Here is an 18,604-nt window from a genome sequence, read left to right as displayed (position 1 = left end):
AGAGTCATCAGAGAACCTCAAAGGCTCCTCTATCTATTAATTCATTCATTTCACTAAGTTAGAGTGATGCTTGAGGGTGTAACGAGGGCCAGCAAGACAAAGCATTTCTCAGAATGGCAAAAATCACCCATCCATCAGCACGAGCGGCTTTCACACGCCGCCTGGGAAGATGCCCCTCTCCTGTGCTCTCCAGATTCAGGTCCAGGTTGCATGGAGGCATGTCTTGGCTGCACTCTGAACACTCTGAAACCTGAAGTCAGCTTAAGGACAGAGGTGGGAGGGCCCTCCGATCTAGGCAAGAATACAACTCAGTCAGGAACTAATTGTTCCCCATCTCTTAGCAACAGCCTGGATGGAAGAACCGCTATTTAAAGGAGATAGTTTACAGGACTTGTTAGCCTTTTCTTAGATCTCTGCCTGTATCCTTCCACCAAGAAATCTACATACCTGGCAAACATTAGTTTAGCTACTTATAGACGTGCTGTCTCCGACTAAGTTTGTTATCACCCAGCGCTCCCTCTCTTATTTGGTCCCTACTAAAAATGGCAATGTGAATAAGGGCTCTTGGAAACTCTTCTATTGAACACAAATTAAATACCCATAAAATAAATCTACCTTCTGACAACCAGGCCCTCTCAAGAGCAACTGCGGAGACCTGATAAAACCCCGAGCTGCTTCTCCTCAGAAAATAACTCATCATGACTGCAGAGAACTCAGGCTTATTCTTAGCCGAGGCTTTAGTTTTATGAAGAATTCACTAAATTTATTGTATACATGCTCAGTCATACGCATATATATATGAGATTTGCCACAGACTCGCTAAAGTTTTAATATCATATAAACTATATATTGATAATATGTACATTATCACATTATCAATATGTATTCATACATATGAAATATATCCAAGAACCACTAACTTTTATATATCATAAATATATTGCTTATAAACACTTATAATGCACACAGATATAAACATATATGATCTATGTATGTATTTGTGCATGTGCGTACGCACATATCTCTATGTTTAGGCTTATTGTTTTGTGCATATTGTAAATAACATATGTACTTAAACATATCCTTGCATACATACAATAAATTTTGTAATATACATTTATGTCTCAAATATATGTGGGTATAAAATATGTAATTTTATAACATGGAAATCAGCTTAAAGTACGGTGTTTTGTTTTTGTCATTGTTATTGTTTTTTTAGGAAGTAAGTCATTCTAGTAAGAGTCAAAGTCATGACATTTACAAATTATTTTATATTTTTTATCAGTACGCATCCACTGTTACCTGCATATGGAATATTCTAGGAATTCTTTCTAATATATTAGCATCAGTTAGGAGATGTCATCTTGTACAATTTTTCAACAGATGAAGTATATCTGAAGTATACAATTTATCTTCTCTCTCTCTCTCTCTCTCTCTCTCTCTCTCTCTCTCTCTCTCTCTCTCTCTCACTGTAGAGAGGGTCTCATTGTGTCACCCTGGTGGGCCAGAAACTTACTGTGTAAGCCATGCTGGCCTTGATCTTACAGAGATCCACCTTCTTCTGCCTCCCAAGTCCTAGGATTGAAGGAAAACTGACCTATGAAATGGAGGCAATTCTGGTACCAAGTTTGCAGCTGAGGAAATGATGTCACGAGGAGTTTACTCAGCTGGGAAAGGTCACCTCACTGAGGGATGGCAGTGTACTCCTGGGGATTCCCACAGTCACTCTAACATCCACCTGTAATACCAAGGCAAGATGTCTAGCTCTTGCTAAGTGAGGTTTTGGGGAGCCAAAGAACACCAGAAGTTCAGACACATCTACCTTTGGAACAACACTTAAAAATCAAACAGAACAAAGAGCATCATGGGTTACTTCAGGCTTACACTCCTCTATGTGAACCTAACCTTACAACTGAAAAACACAGTGCTGAACACCAGGAAGACACACTTCATTCCCAAATGCTCGCCTGTTTCCAAGAAGCCTCCACTGTATCACCAATTGTAGGATTTTATTGTCAAACACAATTTCGAAATCAAATCCCCCCTTGTAATTACTATCACTCTCTTGCTACTTCTCAAGTCAGTGGATGAGGGTTACAACTTTCAGCAAAGGATTGATATCACATTCAATATACCGTTGTCAGACAACTCTTCAAAACTTTTATGTGAACATCTAAAAGATGAGAATACTCACATACTTACAACTTAGGATAGTATAAAGAAGGTGCCTGGCTGATTGCTGAGCTCACAAAAATGATCAGATACTATTTCTAACAAAGACAGGGTCTTTGTATAAAGACTAGATTTTAGAAGATGATGCATTTAAAGGTATTGAGAATGAGCCGCAGGGAGAGAGGGGGAGATTTTATAGTTTCACAGATCCCAGAAAGGGATTCCAAGAGTGGATTTATAGTCAGTACCTTTTAAAGCAGAGAAGCTTTTATACAGGCATCTATAGGATACACCCCGAAATCCACTGGGCACACCAGATTATGCCAGGAATAAATTTATTTTTAAAAAGACAGGTTTCTAGAAGCTCACCTACAATCTGAGAGTGGTTGCATATATTTGTTATCCCAGAAGTTGAAAAGCAGAGGCAGGAAGATTGCTGCAAGTTTGAGAGCAACCAGCCTGAGCTACACAGTGAGTTCCAGGATAGCCTGGGCTATAGAGTAGGATCTTACCTCGAAAACAAAAACTAAAGCATTAATTAATTTAGTAAGTAATGTCCCAATTAGTGTACAAAATGTCTAACACATGCTTTAAATGAATAATTTGTATTTAAAGTAATGCCTGGCATAGTAGGTATTTAGATATATTCATTAAAAAAAAGAAATAGTTTTCCTTCAAAGCACTAAATTCTTAAGTTCTATGAGCATTTTGCTTTCTGTATCAATAAGAGGGTGGCAGTGTAAGTAAACTCTTTAGCACTGGGGTGTCGTTAAAGAAAACATCTTATCTAGAATCTGTGAGGCCCTTGGTTGGGCTCCCAATGCCACCAAGAACATTAAATAGGATAAAGTAATAGATACAATTAAGTTAATAAAAAGGAAGGTTCTGGAGGGCTGATAAGCACACTCCAATACTCCTACCTCAGGAGCTATCCAGTAACTGACTGCATGTCCCTCTCCTGCCTGTGTGAGGTTGGGAGACGGTGGAAAGCGAGAGTCTGGTGAAGACAGAATAAAGAAGGCATTCAAAGCGACTTGGAGTCTGGCACATAACATGTCCATGCTGAATGCTTGTGCTATCTTTACATCTATATTTATAAGTGTGTCTCCATATGCATAGAGAAAGAGCTTGGATGGCATCTTGTGGGTCAATTCGGAAAGTTGTGTACAGCATCAGCTGGGAGACAAAAGCTGAAGGCTTTCTTCCAACCATAAACCCCTTAACCCACAAGACAGAGATGAGAGCTGTACATGGTGGCATCGTAGAAAATAAATATAACTGTCCGCTCCACATGTTTAGTCTCGATAATAGCCAGTCTAGCCCTTAAACATCTTCCCTGCTGTCATGCCGCCATAAGGTCTGGGAAACTGATGGTATATTTCAGGCAAAAGTCACATTATACATATGTGTAAAATATCACCTACTTGTCGAACTAAGAGCAAAGAGTTAATAAATACTGAAATCTGTCTGGCTCCTTGCTACCCTGCTGAACCGGGAACCTCTAGACTTAAGGCACTGATCAAAATGTCTTCACCTCCCTCCACCCACAGAAGGTATATAACATTATCCAACAGCAATATAAAATAAGCCAAGAATATGAGCTGGAATTCCAATCTGAATGGAATGTTAGGCTTCCTGGTAGCAGACTAACAAAGCAAAAATACATGAAAATAATTTTAATAGTATATCTTAAGCCTGTAGTTCCAAACTTCACGAAATACAGAATCAAGAATAAAAGGAAAAAAATAAAGCCCTTCAAATTCTTTTATTTTTTTTTTAAATCCAGTATGTGGTTCATACCTATTTTACACATTGTTTACACTACCCGTGTTTCAATCACTCAGCAGGGGCCCTAGGTATTGGCTGCCATAGTTGAAGGCATTGATAAGTTGGGGTTCAGGAAGTATTTCTTTATATTGCATTAAATCACTTCTTCAAGAGCTAGGAAATATATCAATAGATATCACTCAATCCACATAAGTAAACCAGATGATTCAGTAAGTAAACACAATTCTAACAGCTTGATTTTCCTAATATTTAGAAATAAAAACATATTTTAGCTAAAGGAATTACAACAGGTGAAAGAATTCCTCACTAAACACAGTTGTGTCTGCAAGGTAGTCAGGAATGGTATGTCACCTCCCTTTAACGTCTACGTGTGTGAATTATCTAGCTAGCCAGCAGTCTCCTAGGCATTGTGGGCATTCCTGCCTCACTTTGGGCTAATGGAAGCATTCACACAACCTCTCATTTTGCCTATACCTCCTGATTTCCCCTCTGCCGTGGTGATCCAGCACCTCTCTGACAGTAGAACACTCTAAAACCACAACGGAAGACGTGGAGCTCTGGAGCGTGTCTGGGCCCATGGCCTCCATGCTGATTTGCTGCTCAGCCCAGAACTCGGGCAACATATTTGGGGCTCTCACCTATTCCTAAAGCAAACATTCTTCTAACTCAGAGCCATCTGGGGCTCCCCTCCCCGAAATCATATGCGGAGGGTTGTCTGGTATCTTTAATACGCTGATGCATAGCTCTGGGACACGCTTTATTAGCACAACCATTTTGCTAGGAGAAGAAAACTGACACAGAAGAGATTGTGGAGGGAACAAAATTTTGGCTGGGGTTCTTGTTTTTATTCTTTCACTGAAGAGAATCACTGGGTCGACATGCTTTCAGCAACCCTATGGTTTCTCTAAGGTTCCAATAAACGTGATACCATTCATAACGTGGACAGTGGTCTCTTTCATATACTGCCTATAGTCACATACTTAAGCGCCAAGCAGATGGTTGAAATCTGTTTTGTATAAAATGTGTGCTTTTTTTCCAACTGTGTTCTTTGTATTCATGTTCATCCTAGGCTCTAGCCATCAAAACACTGGCACCGTGTCGATCATTAGCAGCGTTTTAGACAACTGGTAAGTAAGGTATTCACTGTTCCCCACAAAATGTTCAGCTAACATTTCCCAGATGTATAATTAAGGCAGAAGATGATCTTCTTGAATTGGTAGCAGCACTTTGGATGGCTTCTGGCTTTTAACAGATTATATCAGTGGAAAACAATTTTAAACCAAAAACATGGGCCCTGTTTCTTGGGTGATTTTTGTCACTTGTTATAAAGCTGTCCTTAAAAAGAAATCTGTATAGTTCCCCTTCTTTCACCTCCATATTCAAAAATAAGGAGGAAATTGCCTCCTCCCAATTTTCCTGGGAGCCTGTACAGCAAGAGAGACTTATGAGGATAGCAGTTTCTGAAAGTCCCTTGGGATTTTCTACAGTTCACACTAGTTGTGCAAACACTAGTTTAAGAAGCATTGGTGTGTGTAATTTTTTTTTCATTTGCAGAAAGTCGGTTTTTATGTTGTTCAATAATTAATTCTTTAAAGATATTTATTCTTGTGGTTATGTGTAAACACAATTTACCTGGCTTACAGATTAGTGCAATGTGAAATTTGAAAATGTACTTGGTACAACAAAGCAACTACTAGTCGTCAGAGTTTCTGCACGCAGAGGGAAGAAAGAGGCGCTCAGGAGGTTTAGTTATCAATAGTGGACAGATATAACTGAACTTATATTGGTGAGATTCAAGTATAAGTTATGAGGGATAAATAGTTAAAATGTCTAAAAATGGTAGTTATAGGAACAGTGAAAGTGAGGCACTGGTCAACCAGTTCCTTATAGCAACTAGTGTGTGTGTGTGTGTGTGTGTGTGTGTGTGTGTGTGTGTGAAAATAGTCTTCAGACACCTGAAAGGCATTTTTATCAGACAAAGAATAATTTTATTAAATTCCTGATTATTTTTCCTCTGCTAGATAAGAAGTCTACTTTTAAGACCCTGAATTCAAAAGACTGCACTTAGGCCTACCAAATGTTCTCCTGAAGCTTTGTGATTGTAAGCACAATTGTTTAGAAGGTAGGGTTAAAAAAAAAAAGTATACTGACTTTTAAGCCCATTTTGTAGACACATGGCTGCAACCCAAGGAATTAAGTGATTTCTGTATCTCAAAGTTCTCATTCCTGCCTTAGAAACGGGAACATATGCCAACCTTGTGCATAACTGAATGCTAGACCATCAGACGTATTAGCACAAAGTAGCCCGACTGCGCCCTATACACATTTCCCCTGCTTTAACAGTAGGGCTTTGGAACATTGGCCTTTGGTCATAGAACTAAATGCAGTTTTGGTTTCGTGGGCTTCTTTATAAGTTGGCTTTTTAATAACTTTTACATCTTCACAGGGGAAATGAGAGAATAACACTCATTTTTATTCCCAAACTCAAAGCAGCAAGTATAGAAGAAAAAAGTATTACAATCGTTAAGCAAAAAAAATAATAATAATAATTCGTAGACAGACAATTCTTACATTATCTGAAATATATGGTTCTATACTCAAGCAATTTGTTCAACACTTTCATGATCCCCCAGACATGTTTTCCAGGCTAGAATAATACCAAAGGTCCTCAGGCATGCATCAAAGATTATACTTCTGATGGTATAACTGCACATTTTTCCTTCAAATAGTTTTCTTAAAGAAGCCAGCCTGCAATCTTCCAAATGTGAAATAATAACAATATGGTGAGAACATCCTCTCAGATGAAACATTTTACTGCCTCTCTTTGGTTGTTACAGCCCTTCTTGTCTTAGAGCGCCGGCCGTTCTCTTCTTGAAGCTCTGAGCAGTAACAGGCGCAGCTGGCTAGACTGGCCTCAGTACTAGCAGTTTTTTTAACTCAGTTAGAGGAACGCTGGAAGTTTTGCCCAATCACTTGCTCTTCCTCTTCCTTAACCTCGCTCCCTCACAGCTCAGAGTTTTACTTATTCAGACAAAGACCTGTCCCGACCGTATCTCTGTGTGACTATCTAATCTTCTTATTAATTCTTCTAGTTTATGACTACCCTGTCAGCCTGTGGAACTATCCTGTTTCCGTATTCCCAACAACACCCAGCACTTTGCTCAGCCACACATATATAATTTATCTCTATGATATTTGTAATTGACAGGAACGAGTGCTCTCAAGCACCTGGGAGTTTTAAGCAGATAAAATACAAATCTGATGTTTTCACCCATTTGACGTAATTCATAAAAGTGTCTGTCACTTCGCCTTAAAAAAGAACCATGTATAGTACTTAGATGAAAGCTCCTGAGATATCCCACGTGAATCTGTAGAACGGCATCTAATTGACGAATCGACAGTTGTGAATCCCCGTGTAAAAAGACTAGCTATGAGATAAAATCCATCTCTAAAGGAGAGACTAAATGCAGGAATTTTGACCACTGAATTCAGGAGCTGGGAACCTTTCAAATGAATTTCAAAGTGACAACATTTTAGGTAGGGTGGAAAGATTTTTAAGACATCTTAACCTATTCCTCTGCCTCACATTAAAGACTCTAGGAGACCCCAGTTTGTGAGAAAAGGGAAGTTGAAGATGTCAGGACAAACTCCTAACTCTTGTCTCCTGCATTATACACCAAAACACCAGCAAGGAGACAGACAAATGGAATGCTTGGCTAAGCGAGAGGAAAGTCTTCTATTCATTATAGGGCAAATATCTTAAGATTGACACGATACTGTTATGTATATACTGGGCTTCTAACTTTAACTTTCTCACTATTTGAACAGGAAACATCTACTGTCCCCAAATGCTACCTTAGTCCTCCTGACCGAGTCAGTTATAAAATGCTCAGCACCTATGCCCCACATCACCACCTTCGGGTACCTAAAGCCAGAGTGCCCGAAATGTCTGTGGTGCACCTGCCCTGGCATCCTGCGTTGTGGGAGAAACAGGAACCAATATTACTTGTATTCTAGGAAGTATTTCTTCCTTTCAAGGTGATCTGCCCCAAACTGCTCCATCAGGATTGAGCAGGATTGATTCAGGATGCCGACTGTCGTAAGTAAAAAGAATTCTCTTGAACTCCAACTTTGTACAGGGAATAATTACAGGATTTCCCCCAAATAACCCCTTCACTACTAGCCACTTCTAATTATTTTTTAATCTACTCATAAAAGTATACATCTTATGTTCCATCACGCAGCTCTCTGAACCTGCCCTCTGTGTCTTTTGGATCTGTTTCTATTACCCTAGAGGAATGCTTTTAAAACATTAAACCTTAAATTGTTCAGCGGTCAAAACCGATTCATTTTATTTTTCCAGTAATTCTAAGTTTATAAAACAATACCTTAACAAGATGTGTAGCCCATAATCCCCCAGGATCTAAAGACAATTCCCAAATTTAGCTCTGATTTGGAGGAGAGGAAAATGTGGATTTCTCTTTGTTTACGCACGCCCAGGTGTTCTGTTGACTGGGCCTTTGTCTATTAAAGTTTCCTTCTTGTTTGACAATCTGATGCTAACGGTGACAATCTGATACTCTGTGTTCAGCTATGGTTGGCACAGGTCAGAGTTGAATTAATGAGTTAATCAGGGCCACAGCAGTTTGAACATAAGTTCAATCCTCCCTCTTCTAAAGAACTGGGAACAACATAGAAGGGCTTCCAGGCTCTCCAGCCTCGGGCTGACACGAAAGGAGAAATGAATTCTTAACCTTTATTTTATGTGGCATCTTCCTGGAGTCCCCTTTCAAATCTGTTATGAAATGCAACAGCAAATATTCTAATAGGAAAACAAAAACAAGGGAATGAGCAAAGGGGCACCAGGACAGGAGTGAGAAAGAAAAAAAAAATCTCCTGGACTTTGTAGCCTATTGCCTAACAAACTCCTGCCCAGAGTAAATACCCACAAGGAAGAATTGTAGCAAACACACAATTGTCTCGGCTCCACAATTAGAGCCAGCATGGTTTAGAACTTTGTCGAGGGATCTACATCAACTCAGGATGAAGAAGCAGTGGCACGGGGTAGCACTTTTCCACTTCATGCTCTTTTATATGAAACGTATGTCATTTTCAACGTCAGTGCTTCCTTTCATTAGGAGGATCTCTCATTATATATACCTACATACGTATAATTTATTAAAATGAGATTTCAACAGCTCACATGAAAAAGTCTCAGAGGTGGGGCTCAGGCAGCTCACCACCCCTTCGGTGACTCCCTCTTAGTGCTAAGTACACACTGACTACCATTTGAAATAAATTTTGATTAAAAATGTACAAAAAAACCCCACACATACACAATGTGCTTGTCTGTCTCCTTTCCCCTGGATTCAGAAATTTAAAAAAAAAAAAAAAAAGCAGGCAAAGTGGGTTAACTCTTTCATGTCTGCTTTCAGCAATGTCCTGAAATCCCAGCTGAGAAGGTACATCCCTCAGGACACCAGAGCTACTCACAGCTCTAACTGACCTCTGTCTCCTAGCCTCACAATACCACATCTTCCAGGGCAAGGGGCTTCTAGCGAATTCTCTGTGCCCTCAAGTTCCCATCTTCCTGTGCATCTATTCTCAGTGCATTTGACTCAGAGGTTTCAGTGTGACGGAGACTGGGATGAGCAGGCAGTGCAAGCGAGGCCAGTGGCATCCGGGCGCCTCCAAGCAAGAGAGATCCCAGTGGCTGCACGCATGCCTGTACGCATGCCTGCGGAAGAAAGAGCGTGTCTTCTGTGTTTGAACGTTTTCTTTTCTAAAACACACATCCTTTCAGAGATGTGAAGGGCAGAAATAGAAACACGACCACACACGAAACTTTCCCCGGTGCCTGGCAGCAGCTCTCCTGCTTTGCCCCCCTCTTACCTACAGTGCGTGATGAGACTGGCAGGTAGCCCTAATTCGTTAGTCGCCAAATTATTTTTGTCCGTAAAGTAGGAGAAATCTCCACAGCACATGAATGAGACACAATTTACTAGTTTACACACATTTTTATAACTCCGAGAAACTAAAACTCATTCACAAACGTTCCTATTTCAGCTTCAGCAAGAAGGGCCACCAGTCTACGACAGAAGCACACTTGGAAAGGCAGGACTTCATTCTCCAAGAGAATACGAAAGAGGGGGAAAAATCTCTTAACTCCAATAAAGAACTTTTCATCCTTAATGTAGGAAAAATAAACAGCTTTCCCTGCAGCCACACTCCACATCTCATTTGAGTCAAAACATTTCCACGCAAGGCATTCCGAAAAACGTCATTTAGTAGTAAGTCTGAAGGACCGCAGATTTAAACTCCCAGTGACAGCACAGTCACGTTAGACATCGTAGCTCACAGTGACTAGCAAGTCCATCCCTGGAGTCAATGCCATGCCCCCTTCTCCAAGTTAGAGAGGAAAGCAGCAAAGACAAGCAGCCCGGAGACACACATGCACCCAGTGACAAGGCAGAGGAGAGGAAAGAGTAGCAACTGAGACTAACGAGGCAATGACAAATGTATCAATAACGCAGCAGAACTGAATTATCCAAATGATACTTAGATCAAAGAGAGAAGGCAAGAGTTTGGAGACTCGGGACATGAGGAGTCAAGCTCCAGCCTGGAGTCATTTCACTTCTGATCTGAAATATCTCTGAACACCCTGAAGCTTTTGTTTTTCGTTTTCCTTCTGTCATGTTTTATGAATATAAAGGTCTTTAAACTACCTTTAAATAGATTAATTACATTCAAGCTGGGTGAAAGAAGGGCACAATGACTGGAAAATGATACAAAAGAAACAGAAAGGATGCATTTTAACAAGTTCATCAACAAACCTGGGCAGTGCGCAAGAGGTGCAGATTACGGTTCAATGGTTCCAAATTGGCAGAATTCAAATTGGGTTCATATTTGGGTTTTTTGCTTTGTTTGTTTTTTTAAACCACCTGTCCTAAAACGACATTGTTTATGCTAATTATCTTTGTTGATGCTGCAATTCTGTTTGTTTACTGCAATTCTTTTAAAATGCCATATCCCTCGGAATAGTTCTCACCAGAATTCTTCTAAATCTCGCCTTGGTCTGGTCCTTGCCGGCAGCCCAACGTGCGGAACGCAATGCCCACAAAGAAGGAGCAAGAGCTGGGAGCAACTTGGAGGCTGTGACTTCTCGGGCTGGCAAAGGCTGGCAACGCAGCACTGCTGAGCTTTCACTCCCAGCCTCCAGGAGAAAGGGATGCTGATGTGGAGAAACGCACACCCCCCTATTGGACAAGCAGAACCATACGCCACAGGATCTCCCAAGGAGATGGGGAACTCTCAACTAGCAGGGGAAAGGAAGGGGAGACGACAGCAAAGAAAAGGCAAATAGGCTTCCAGGCTGCAGGGCAGAACACAGAGTCAAAGGGGAAAAGGTTCCTGATTCACAGGAAGGAGTAGAAGGCAGTCTCCAGATGTAAACCCAAATCAACCCTGCTCGTTTAAGGAAAACAGCGTTAGTCTTTAGTGGGTCTTTTTTTTCTCTTCTTGCTCTAGCAATCCCCCTTGATCTACTTCATGTGCACCGCATTTGAATTTTACATGCTCTGCCAACGAGAGTGCCACCCCTAGGTGCAAAGCCAGGGAGGACAGAATTAAGGAGGAATGAGATCTCTCTGTCGATTTCTCCACTAGCATGTTTGGATTAAGAAGAGTAGGACTCACACGTAGGTGAGTCACACCTTTAAGATCACTGCCATCACTTGACTCAGAACCGAACACACTGACTTAGCACAAGAGAAGAATGGAGAGTTTGGCTTCCATTCCTTGATGCCCCATGATATTGGTTAATCTCACTAAAGCTACAGAGGAATAGCAAATTTACAAGGTAAACAGCACCCAACAGTTATGCCTTTAAACCTAATGTATAAACGGGTTGTGTTTAGACCACATAACACATACCTGCACGATTCAACATACGGCTTAGGTAGCTCAAGAATGGACAAGGAAAGACCAGACAATAAAAATGAGACACCCCTTGGGGATAATGCTCTGTCAATGTGGCGTGAACAAGATCCATGAGAACAGCCTCCAACCCTTAGAAGGCTGAGATACTCCAAAGCAGACAGGTTTTCTCATCTGCCTCTGATCGACGATGCTCATGTAAATCTCAGTGAAAAAGCTTTCCAAGTACAGACACTCACTTTAATATGTGCTTTTGATATTTGAGGCACGGGAAAAAGTGCATCAACATGTAATCGATAGCAACACCCTCTTCCATTTCTCCAGCCTGCTTTCCCCTGATCTGGCCACAGTGCCACCTGGCATTTAACCCCGCATTGTTCTTGGTGATCACTGAGACTCCTGCCAAGTCTTCAGGCAGAATGGGGTGTGGGACAGAAGTGCGGTTTACACGCTGCTTCTAGTGAGCTGCATTCCAAACCAAGGTGTCAGCTCAGTCGAGCTCACAAGTTATTAAGATGGCAATTACAATCTGCAATGAATGACTACGTCCTCCAGCAACATCAGAACACACTGACCATGAGACCTGTAAGCTTACAGTTGCCTTGGGGTGACAAAAGCCAGGCAGGTACCTTTTAAATTCCTGTCTGGAAGCTACCTGCTAACCTGAATGAACTGGTAAATTAGGAGCAGAACAGATTTTTTTTTATAAGACTCCAACTATATTGAATAAATGCCCAGGTAGAAAATATATTTTACTGGGAGGAGCAGTAACTAAAATACCAATATTGGGAGGGGTAGCCTTCCATGCTGCTAGTAGTTTCCCATGGCAATTTGCAAAAATGGTTTTCACAGACCTGGAAGGATATTCCCTGCTTCAGAATAAAGTGGGGGCTTTTATAATAAAACAATCTCTCCCATTGGGCTGACTGGATATAAATCCAATGGGAATGGGCTAAGTGTAAGTTGAGCTAATTCCTTTTCTTTTGCATGAGGTCTTGACCCTGCAGGGCTCCCTTCGACATGGGGAAAGAGGCTGCGGTGGGTACCCGTTTGGAGAGAAGCACACCACTGCATGAGGGAGGCTCTGAGGCCACATGCTGCATCCTTCACTCCTAACTTTTCTTTCTTTCTGGGAAGAGCAAGTCTTTTTTAAATAGATGCACTTTGAAGTCTTTTACTTCCTTAAATGAAATTTTCCAGTTCGACAACTGAGAAGCATGGTAGGTAACCTGGTCATGGTAGGTAACTCACATGGAAGACGGGCACACACATGAAGTAAACCAGCTGACAACTGTGCCGTTGATAAAGTCTCAGACATGGTTGTTTCCCCTTCAGCAGCAGGAGAGTCGCACCACAAGCTAAAGCAAGTATTTCCCGTGTTGAAGTGTCGAGAGACAAAAGACATTCTCAAATGAAAAACCTGAAGTCACACTATCTCATTCTTTAACTCTCAGTTGGATGGAAGGACAATGACTTCACTAAGACCTCTCCAGAGGGCTAGGGATGCTTCTATTCACGGCACGTGGACAATGCTGCCCATTGTGGTGCGTAGCCATAGCTGGACCCGAGGTCTGTCTCTCTTAGCATCTGCCGGGCCATGCATTGCCCATTGCTCCCGCACCTGAGATTTGCCCTTCAGTCACTCAGTCAGCCCTGCAGGAGCTGCCGGGAAGCAGGAGCTGGCAGTTCAAGCCTGCTACTTCTGAAACGCACCTCCCTCTACCTCTTGAACACCCTCACAGACAATGACACTGTCATCTGCTCCTTAGCTATGTAACAGCCCTTTGTCAACCCGAGACTCTTGAGTCTGTCCCTTCCTGCAGCTGGAAACACAGACACTCATCACCTAAATCTGCATCCTTCGACTGATCTGAAAGTTTTAAATTATTTCTTGAAGTTTCCAAGGCTCTGTCTATTGGGTAGGGAGGAATCATAGAAGATGGGCACTGCTCTACCAGTGACGTTAGAGATACAACTCACTTAAAACTTTAATGGCACCTGAACTCTGACTAATTGCTGCCCACTACGCCTAATTTTCCATTCATGAAGACATTAGGAATTCTTTAAGAAGACTAAATGAATTTGAGTGAAAAACTCTTTGATGGCAGGTGAGCAAATAGAATGAAAATTGAGTCAATAAAAATGACCTACTTATTCAACAAAAGTTGCAAATCGCTGTTGAGGCACAGGAGAACACAGAGAACAAACCAACCTCATTCTGATGATATATGGTAGTGCTATTATGGGGTTGCTCTTTGGAGAATTTCAATATCCAGCCCTGTATCGATCTACATGATCTGCTCTGTGAGTGGCAATGGGAGAATGGGGAGTACACAAACTGTCAGGGCTTTGCTGGGATTTGGGGAAGTATTGCCCAATCTGATCTCAGGGTAAATTATTAAAAATGCTAGATTGTGAGACAGTTTTCAAAATGACTTTAACTACTGCTGCTTACACATAGGGCACATATACACGCAAACTACTTGATTATAACCGGCTTATTTAATTACCCAGCTAAACATGGATGCCCCTGCACAATGCAGAAAAGAACTTAAAAACATCACTAGAAGGGGAACACAAAACAATGCTAGAAGCGTTGAGCGTTAAGATGTAAAAGGGAAAAGTTTGGCTTAAAAAGAGATAATTGAAAAAAAAATACAAATAAAGTTCCCAGCAGGCAGCTCGCCTATAAGAGAAATAGAGTGTAGTCTGTTAATGTGTAACTGCCTCTTTATAAAGCCTGGCTGATAACACGCTACAAATCACTTGGAGTTTTATTTGCAAAAAAAATAAAAGTATATATCGTAAGGGTGTTCATCTGTACTTGCTGGAAACTTACTCTGTTCAATTAACAAATCGCTCCATTAGGCAATAATGTGCTCCAGTGTGAACAACTTGAGTATCCACATAGAAACAAGACTGCGTTTGCAAAGGAGAGCTCACTGGCCAGCAGAGTTCATATGGGAAACTTTAGGGAAAAAATAATTCAGAACCTTGAGGAACGATCCACCTTCTTAGTAGAGAGGATCGAGAGCTAGAGCAGAGTGACTCAGGAGCCACCACCTCGTCCACTTTCTTCCCTGGGCACACAGTGGCTTCTCGGGGATGTGACCACAGCCAAGCATTATTTTCTCCTCCACATTCTCTCTCCCCCATGACTTCAGTTCTAGAATGTTTTAATCCTTGTCCTTTCTTTTTTCGTCTTTTCATCTCAAATTCAGGCGTTTGAGTGATAAACAGCTTGACTTAGCATATTTTTAACCAGCTGGTCTAGCACCTAGCTTGAGTTGCATAGTCAGATACGACAAATGTTTATACAGAAGGTATAGCTTGCATGAAAATGAAAAAAGCCTGGGGATCTTGCATCCTGGCTTTTTTTAGCTTTTTTTTTTAAATTCACCATACAGAATATGAAGTTTGAGTTCTTTTTAATGGCAAACAAAAATCTATTTATAGTTCGAAAAATGAACTTATACTAGGATACGAACTCAAAGTTGAAAATTGTGATGTGTAAATTACATGGACAGGAGGAGGGCTAAAATCCTTTAAAAGCCCACATGTAACTTGCAGCATCAAACGGGAAGGGAAGTGCACATACCTCTCTAAACAGGAACAACTAATTACGAATACAGTTAGCTCCCGTCACAGCACAGCGAAAAGTCTGGCTATCAAAATACAGTTCAGACAGCGAGCACAAAAGTGAGCACAAAACTTCAAAAGGGGGTGTCCTGTTCATCCCCGACCTCCCCTCTCCAGACACCTCCATAACTATCTACTAATATTTAACTGTGATGTTAAATTTTCTTTGGGGAAAAAAAGACAACAACAACCCCGCTCTCCCATATCAACAAAAGGTCCTGTTTTTCCAAGCAGTTTCCAAAGTTTAACAGAGGGATCAAACAGGAATTTAACAGCCTCCGCTTTAAACACCACTGAAGCCTTCTATCACTTGAGAAATTACAGGAGGCAGAGATCCTGAATATGCAAGCCGGCTACAAAAGGTGTGTGGGGGCAATCAATGAAAGCAGAAAGTAGGAGACCAAGCGAGGAAGCGAGCAGCCACGGATGGGGGGAGGAGAGAGAGATGCTTAATGTTCATTTAATTTCCTGCCTGTGATCCGACGCAACCTAAAAACATTAGCAGTAAGCTCGGAGGAGACTTTGCAAATCAGTTCAATTTGGTCTGGGCAACCACAACAGAAATCAGCTCCCAAGGCTGCAGAGACCCTAGCCGCTCTCACACACGCAATCTGGGGGAGGCATCTTGGAGGGGATTCACAGACTCCTGTGAAATGGAAGAGTTTGCACTTCGGTATATTAGAGGGAGAAAAACCAAAGAGCACTCACCTTTCAAACTCCTGAGGTAAATCAGGGTCAGTAAGCATGCTGGAAAAGCACAGCTTCCCTTTGTCACGGCGGCCACCTATGATCGGCTCCAACTGAACCTGTCAAGTCAGTCCAAACCTTCTAAACCAATAGATTCTCTCTCTGTGTGTGTCTCTCTCTTCTCACTCTCTCTCCCCTCTCCCTTTCTCCCTCTCCCTCTCCCCCTTCCCCTCCCCTCCCCTTCTCTCTCTCTCTCTCTCTCTCTCTCTCTCTCTCTCTCTCTCTCTCTCTCTCTCTCTCTCTCTCCTAGGACTCCTTGACCATTCTCTTAAAGGGGTAGTACACTTACAGCAGCAGTCTGGCTGCTCCCCCTCCGCACAGCCGCACACTCCGGCTGCTAGCATTAGACAACCTCCCGGTGCCTGTCTCTTCCTCTTAATTCTCTCTCCTGGACATCACGGAATGGTAGAAGTCAACTCGTAACATGTCTCCCAGGCTCTCTCCTCTAAATAATAAAAGTCACACCATACACACAGACACATACACACACCGCCGCCACCACCAGTATCACTGTGCAAAATACATTTGGGGCTGATTAAAAAATAACTTTGTAATAACGGAGCCCCAATCAAACTGAGTATTAACTAAGTAAGCACTAATAGTCACGGCATTTTTACACAAAGAATTGTTATTCCTCACCCCCCCCAAGCGTACACGGAAACATACAAGCATGTGTGTGTGTGTATGCGTGCGCGCGCGCACACATACACACACACACACACACACACTCTCTCACACACACAACAATCAGGCATTGTTCTGAAGGAAGAAAAGCAACTTTGACAGATTGAAATATAGCAGAGGCCCCTTCAAGGAAACCTGTAAACAGCCTGTCACTCACTCTGTCGGGCTCAGAGCTAGCTAGCTTTCCACAGAGTGCTCGCAATGTCCTGGCAACCCAGGCAAAGTTTCTGTAGCTCCAAACTCCAGAAACCAGGCATGGAGGAGAGCAGGTATTCGCATGCCAAACGCAGCATACAGGAGTGCAGGAAAATCCCAAACTCCAACCAGAAGACAGCCCTGAGCAGTCAACTGTCCTTCTCCCGAAGAGCACCCTGGTGCTCTGGGTGGACAGAGCCCCTGAGCCCCCAGCCCCAAGGCTCTTTAATTTCCTCTGTCCAGGCAGCCACAGATAAGCTGGACAAACTCTGGTTCTCCAAATCCTAAGCTGGCTGGCAAGGCACAGCCTCCGTAGCAGTTCCAATTATCTAGATAAAAATCTGGCAGGCAAGGAAGGGAATCAGGTAATGGACCTTTGACATGGATTGACAGAGGTACCTCCGCACGCAGGAGGGAATGGTGCCTGCTCCCATACACCGCAGCGTCTGGCTAGGGAGTTCTCTCACACTTACAGCACAAGAGAGTGTACTCTCCACACACAGCCACTCACACACACGCTCTCCACTCCTACTGGGAGGGTTCATTGTGCACAAAAGGCTACATTACAGAGCCCGCCCCAATAAGGGAGAGAGGGAAAAGCCTTCCATTGTTGAGAGGGCAGGTCAGTTGATTAGATTTTCTGTGGAGAATTCCACGAGGAAATTCCCTTCAAAGCCGAAGTGATTAACTGGGGGCTACTCTGGAAATAGGAGAGACAATGGCTCAATAGTCCGCACACCCAATGTCCAGCCTGGCACTGAACTCACTTTAAAAAAAAATAAAAATAAAAGCCAGACTCTCTGTGCTTTTCCATAGCCCCTCCAGCCCCCTCCACTCCTTCCAGCTTCCCCTCCCAACCCCTTTCAGTCTGCAGCTGGATAACATTAAGGCCCTTTAAAACCACAAGGGTTGACCCTACCGCAGTTTGATTAGGTCCCACTTTTTTTTTTTTTTTATCCTGGCGACAGGCGGACAGTAAGTTTACTCTTCAGGCATACACAACGACACGCCATACACATATTCTGAGTGAAAATCACGGATCGCTTTACTCCTGTTGGTGTATTTATCCGTCATTCAGCGCTAAGAAATTTGGGGACGAAGTTGAAAATAACTTAATCACGAGACCCATCGTGCAGGAGAGATCCAGAAACACACACACAATCAAAGTCGAGTAGGCTTTGAGTATGTCACTATGGAGTTAAGACACTAACAAACATGGAGTTACGACCCACCCTGAATAAGCTGTTAACTGGGATGTGTCAAAATGACTTGGGCCTCGTTTCAGCAGTTGGGGAGGGGGAAGGATATTACTCATTATTTTTTTTATCCCATTAGCCTCCAGTTATTTTCTGTTACAGCGCCAGCCCACTTTTAAATAGAAAACTGAGAAAGTCATGGCATTTATCATAAATATCTATTTTTTTTAATCCTTGAGGAGTTTCAT

The 18,604-nt window shown here is 42.2% G+C and overlaps 1 protein-coding gene across 13 annotated transcripts in view; it reads right to left on the bottom strand.

Annotated features, from left to right (window-relative positions):
* Sox5 (SRY-box transcription factor 5) overlaps positions 1-18,604 on the bottom strand; it is a 998,560-nt gene that overhangs the window by 363,696 nt on the left and 616,260 nt on the right. The window contains exons 1-2 of one of the 13 annotated variants that reach the window (XM_075982308.1): positions 17,123-17,136; positions 16,243-16,340 (exon numbers count right to left, since the gene is read on the bottom strand). The exons of 2 other annotated variants lie outside the window; for them this stretch is intronic. In XM_075982308.1, the coding sequence (XP_075838423.1) occupies positions 16,243-16,280 (38 nt within the window). In that variant the 5' untranslated portion in view covers positions 16,281-16,340; positions 17,123-17,136. Of the gene's footprint in view, positions 1-10,793; positions 11,145-16,242; positions 16,479-17,122; positions 17,137-18,604 lie in introns of those variants that run through there. 10 more of the 13 variants (XM_075982309.1, XM_075982310.1, XM_075982318.1 and 7 more) reach the window with 10 other exon arrangements.

The sequence above is a fragment of the Microtus pennsylvanicus genome, chromosome 8, assembly GCF_037038515.1.
Source record: "Microtus pennsylvanicus isolate mMicPen1 chromosome 8, mMicPen1.hap1, whole genome shotgun sequence".
Lineage (NCBI taxonomy): Eukaryota > Metazoa > Chordata > Mammalia > Rodentia > Cricetidae > Microtus > Microtus pennsylvanicus.
This window is presented reverse-complemented; position numbering and strand designations above follow the sequence as displayed.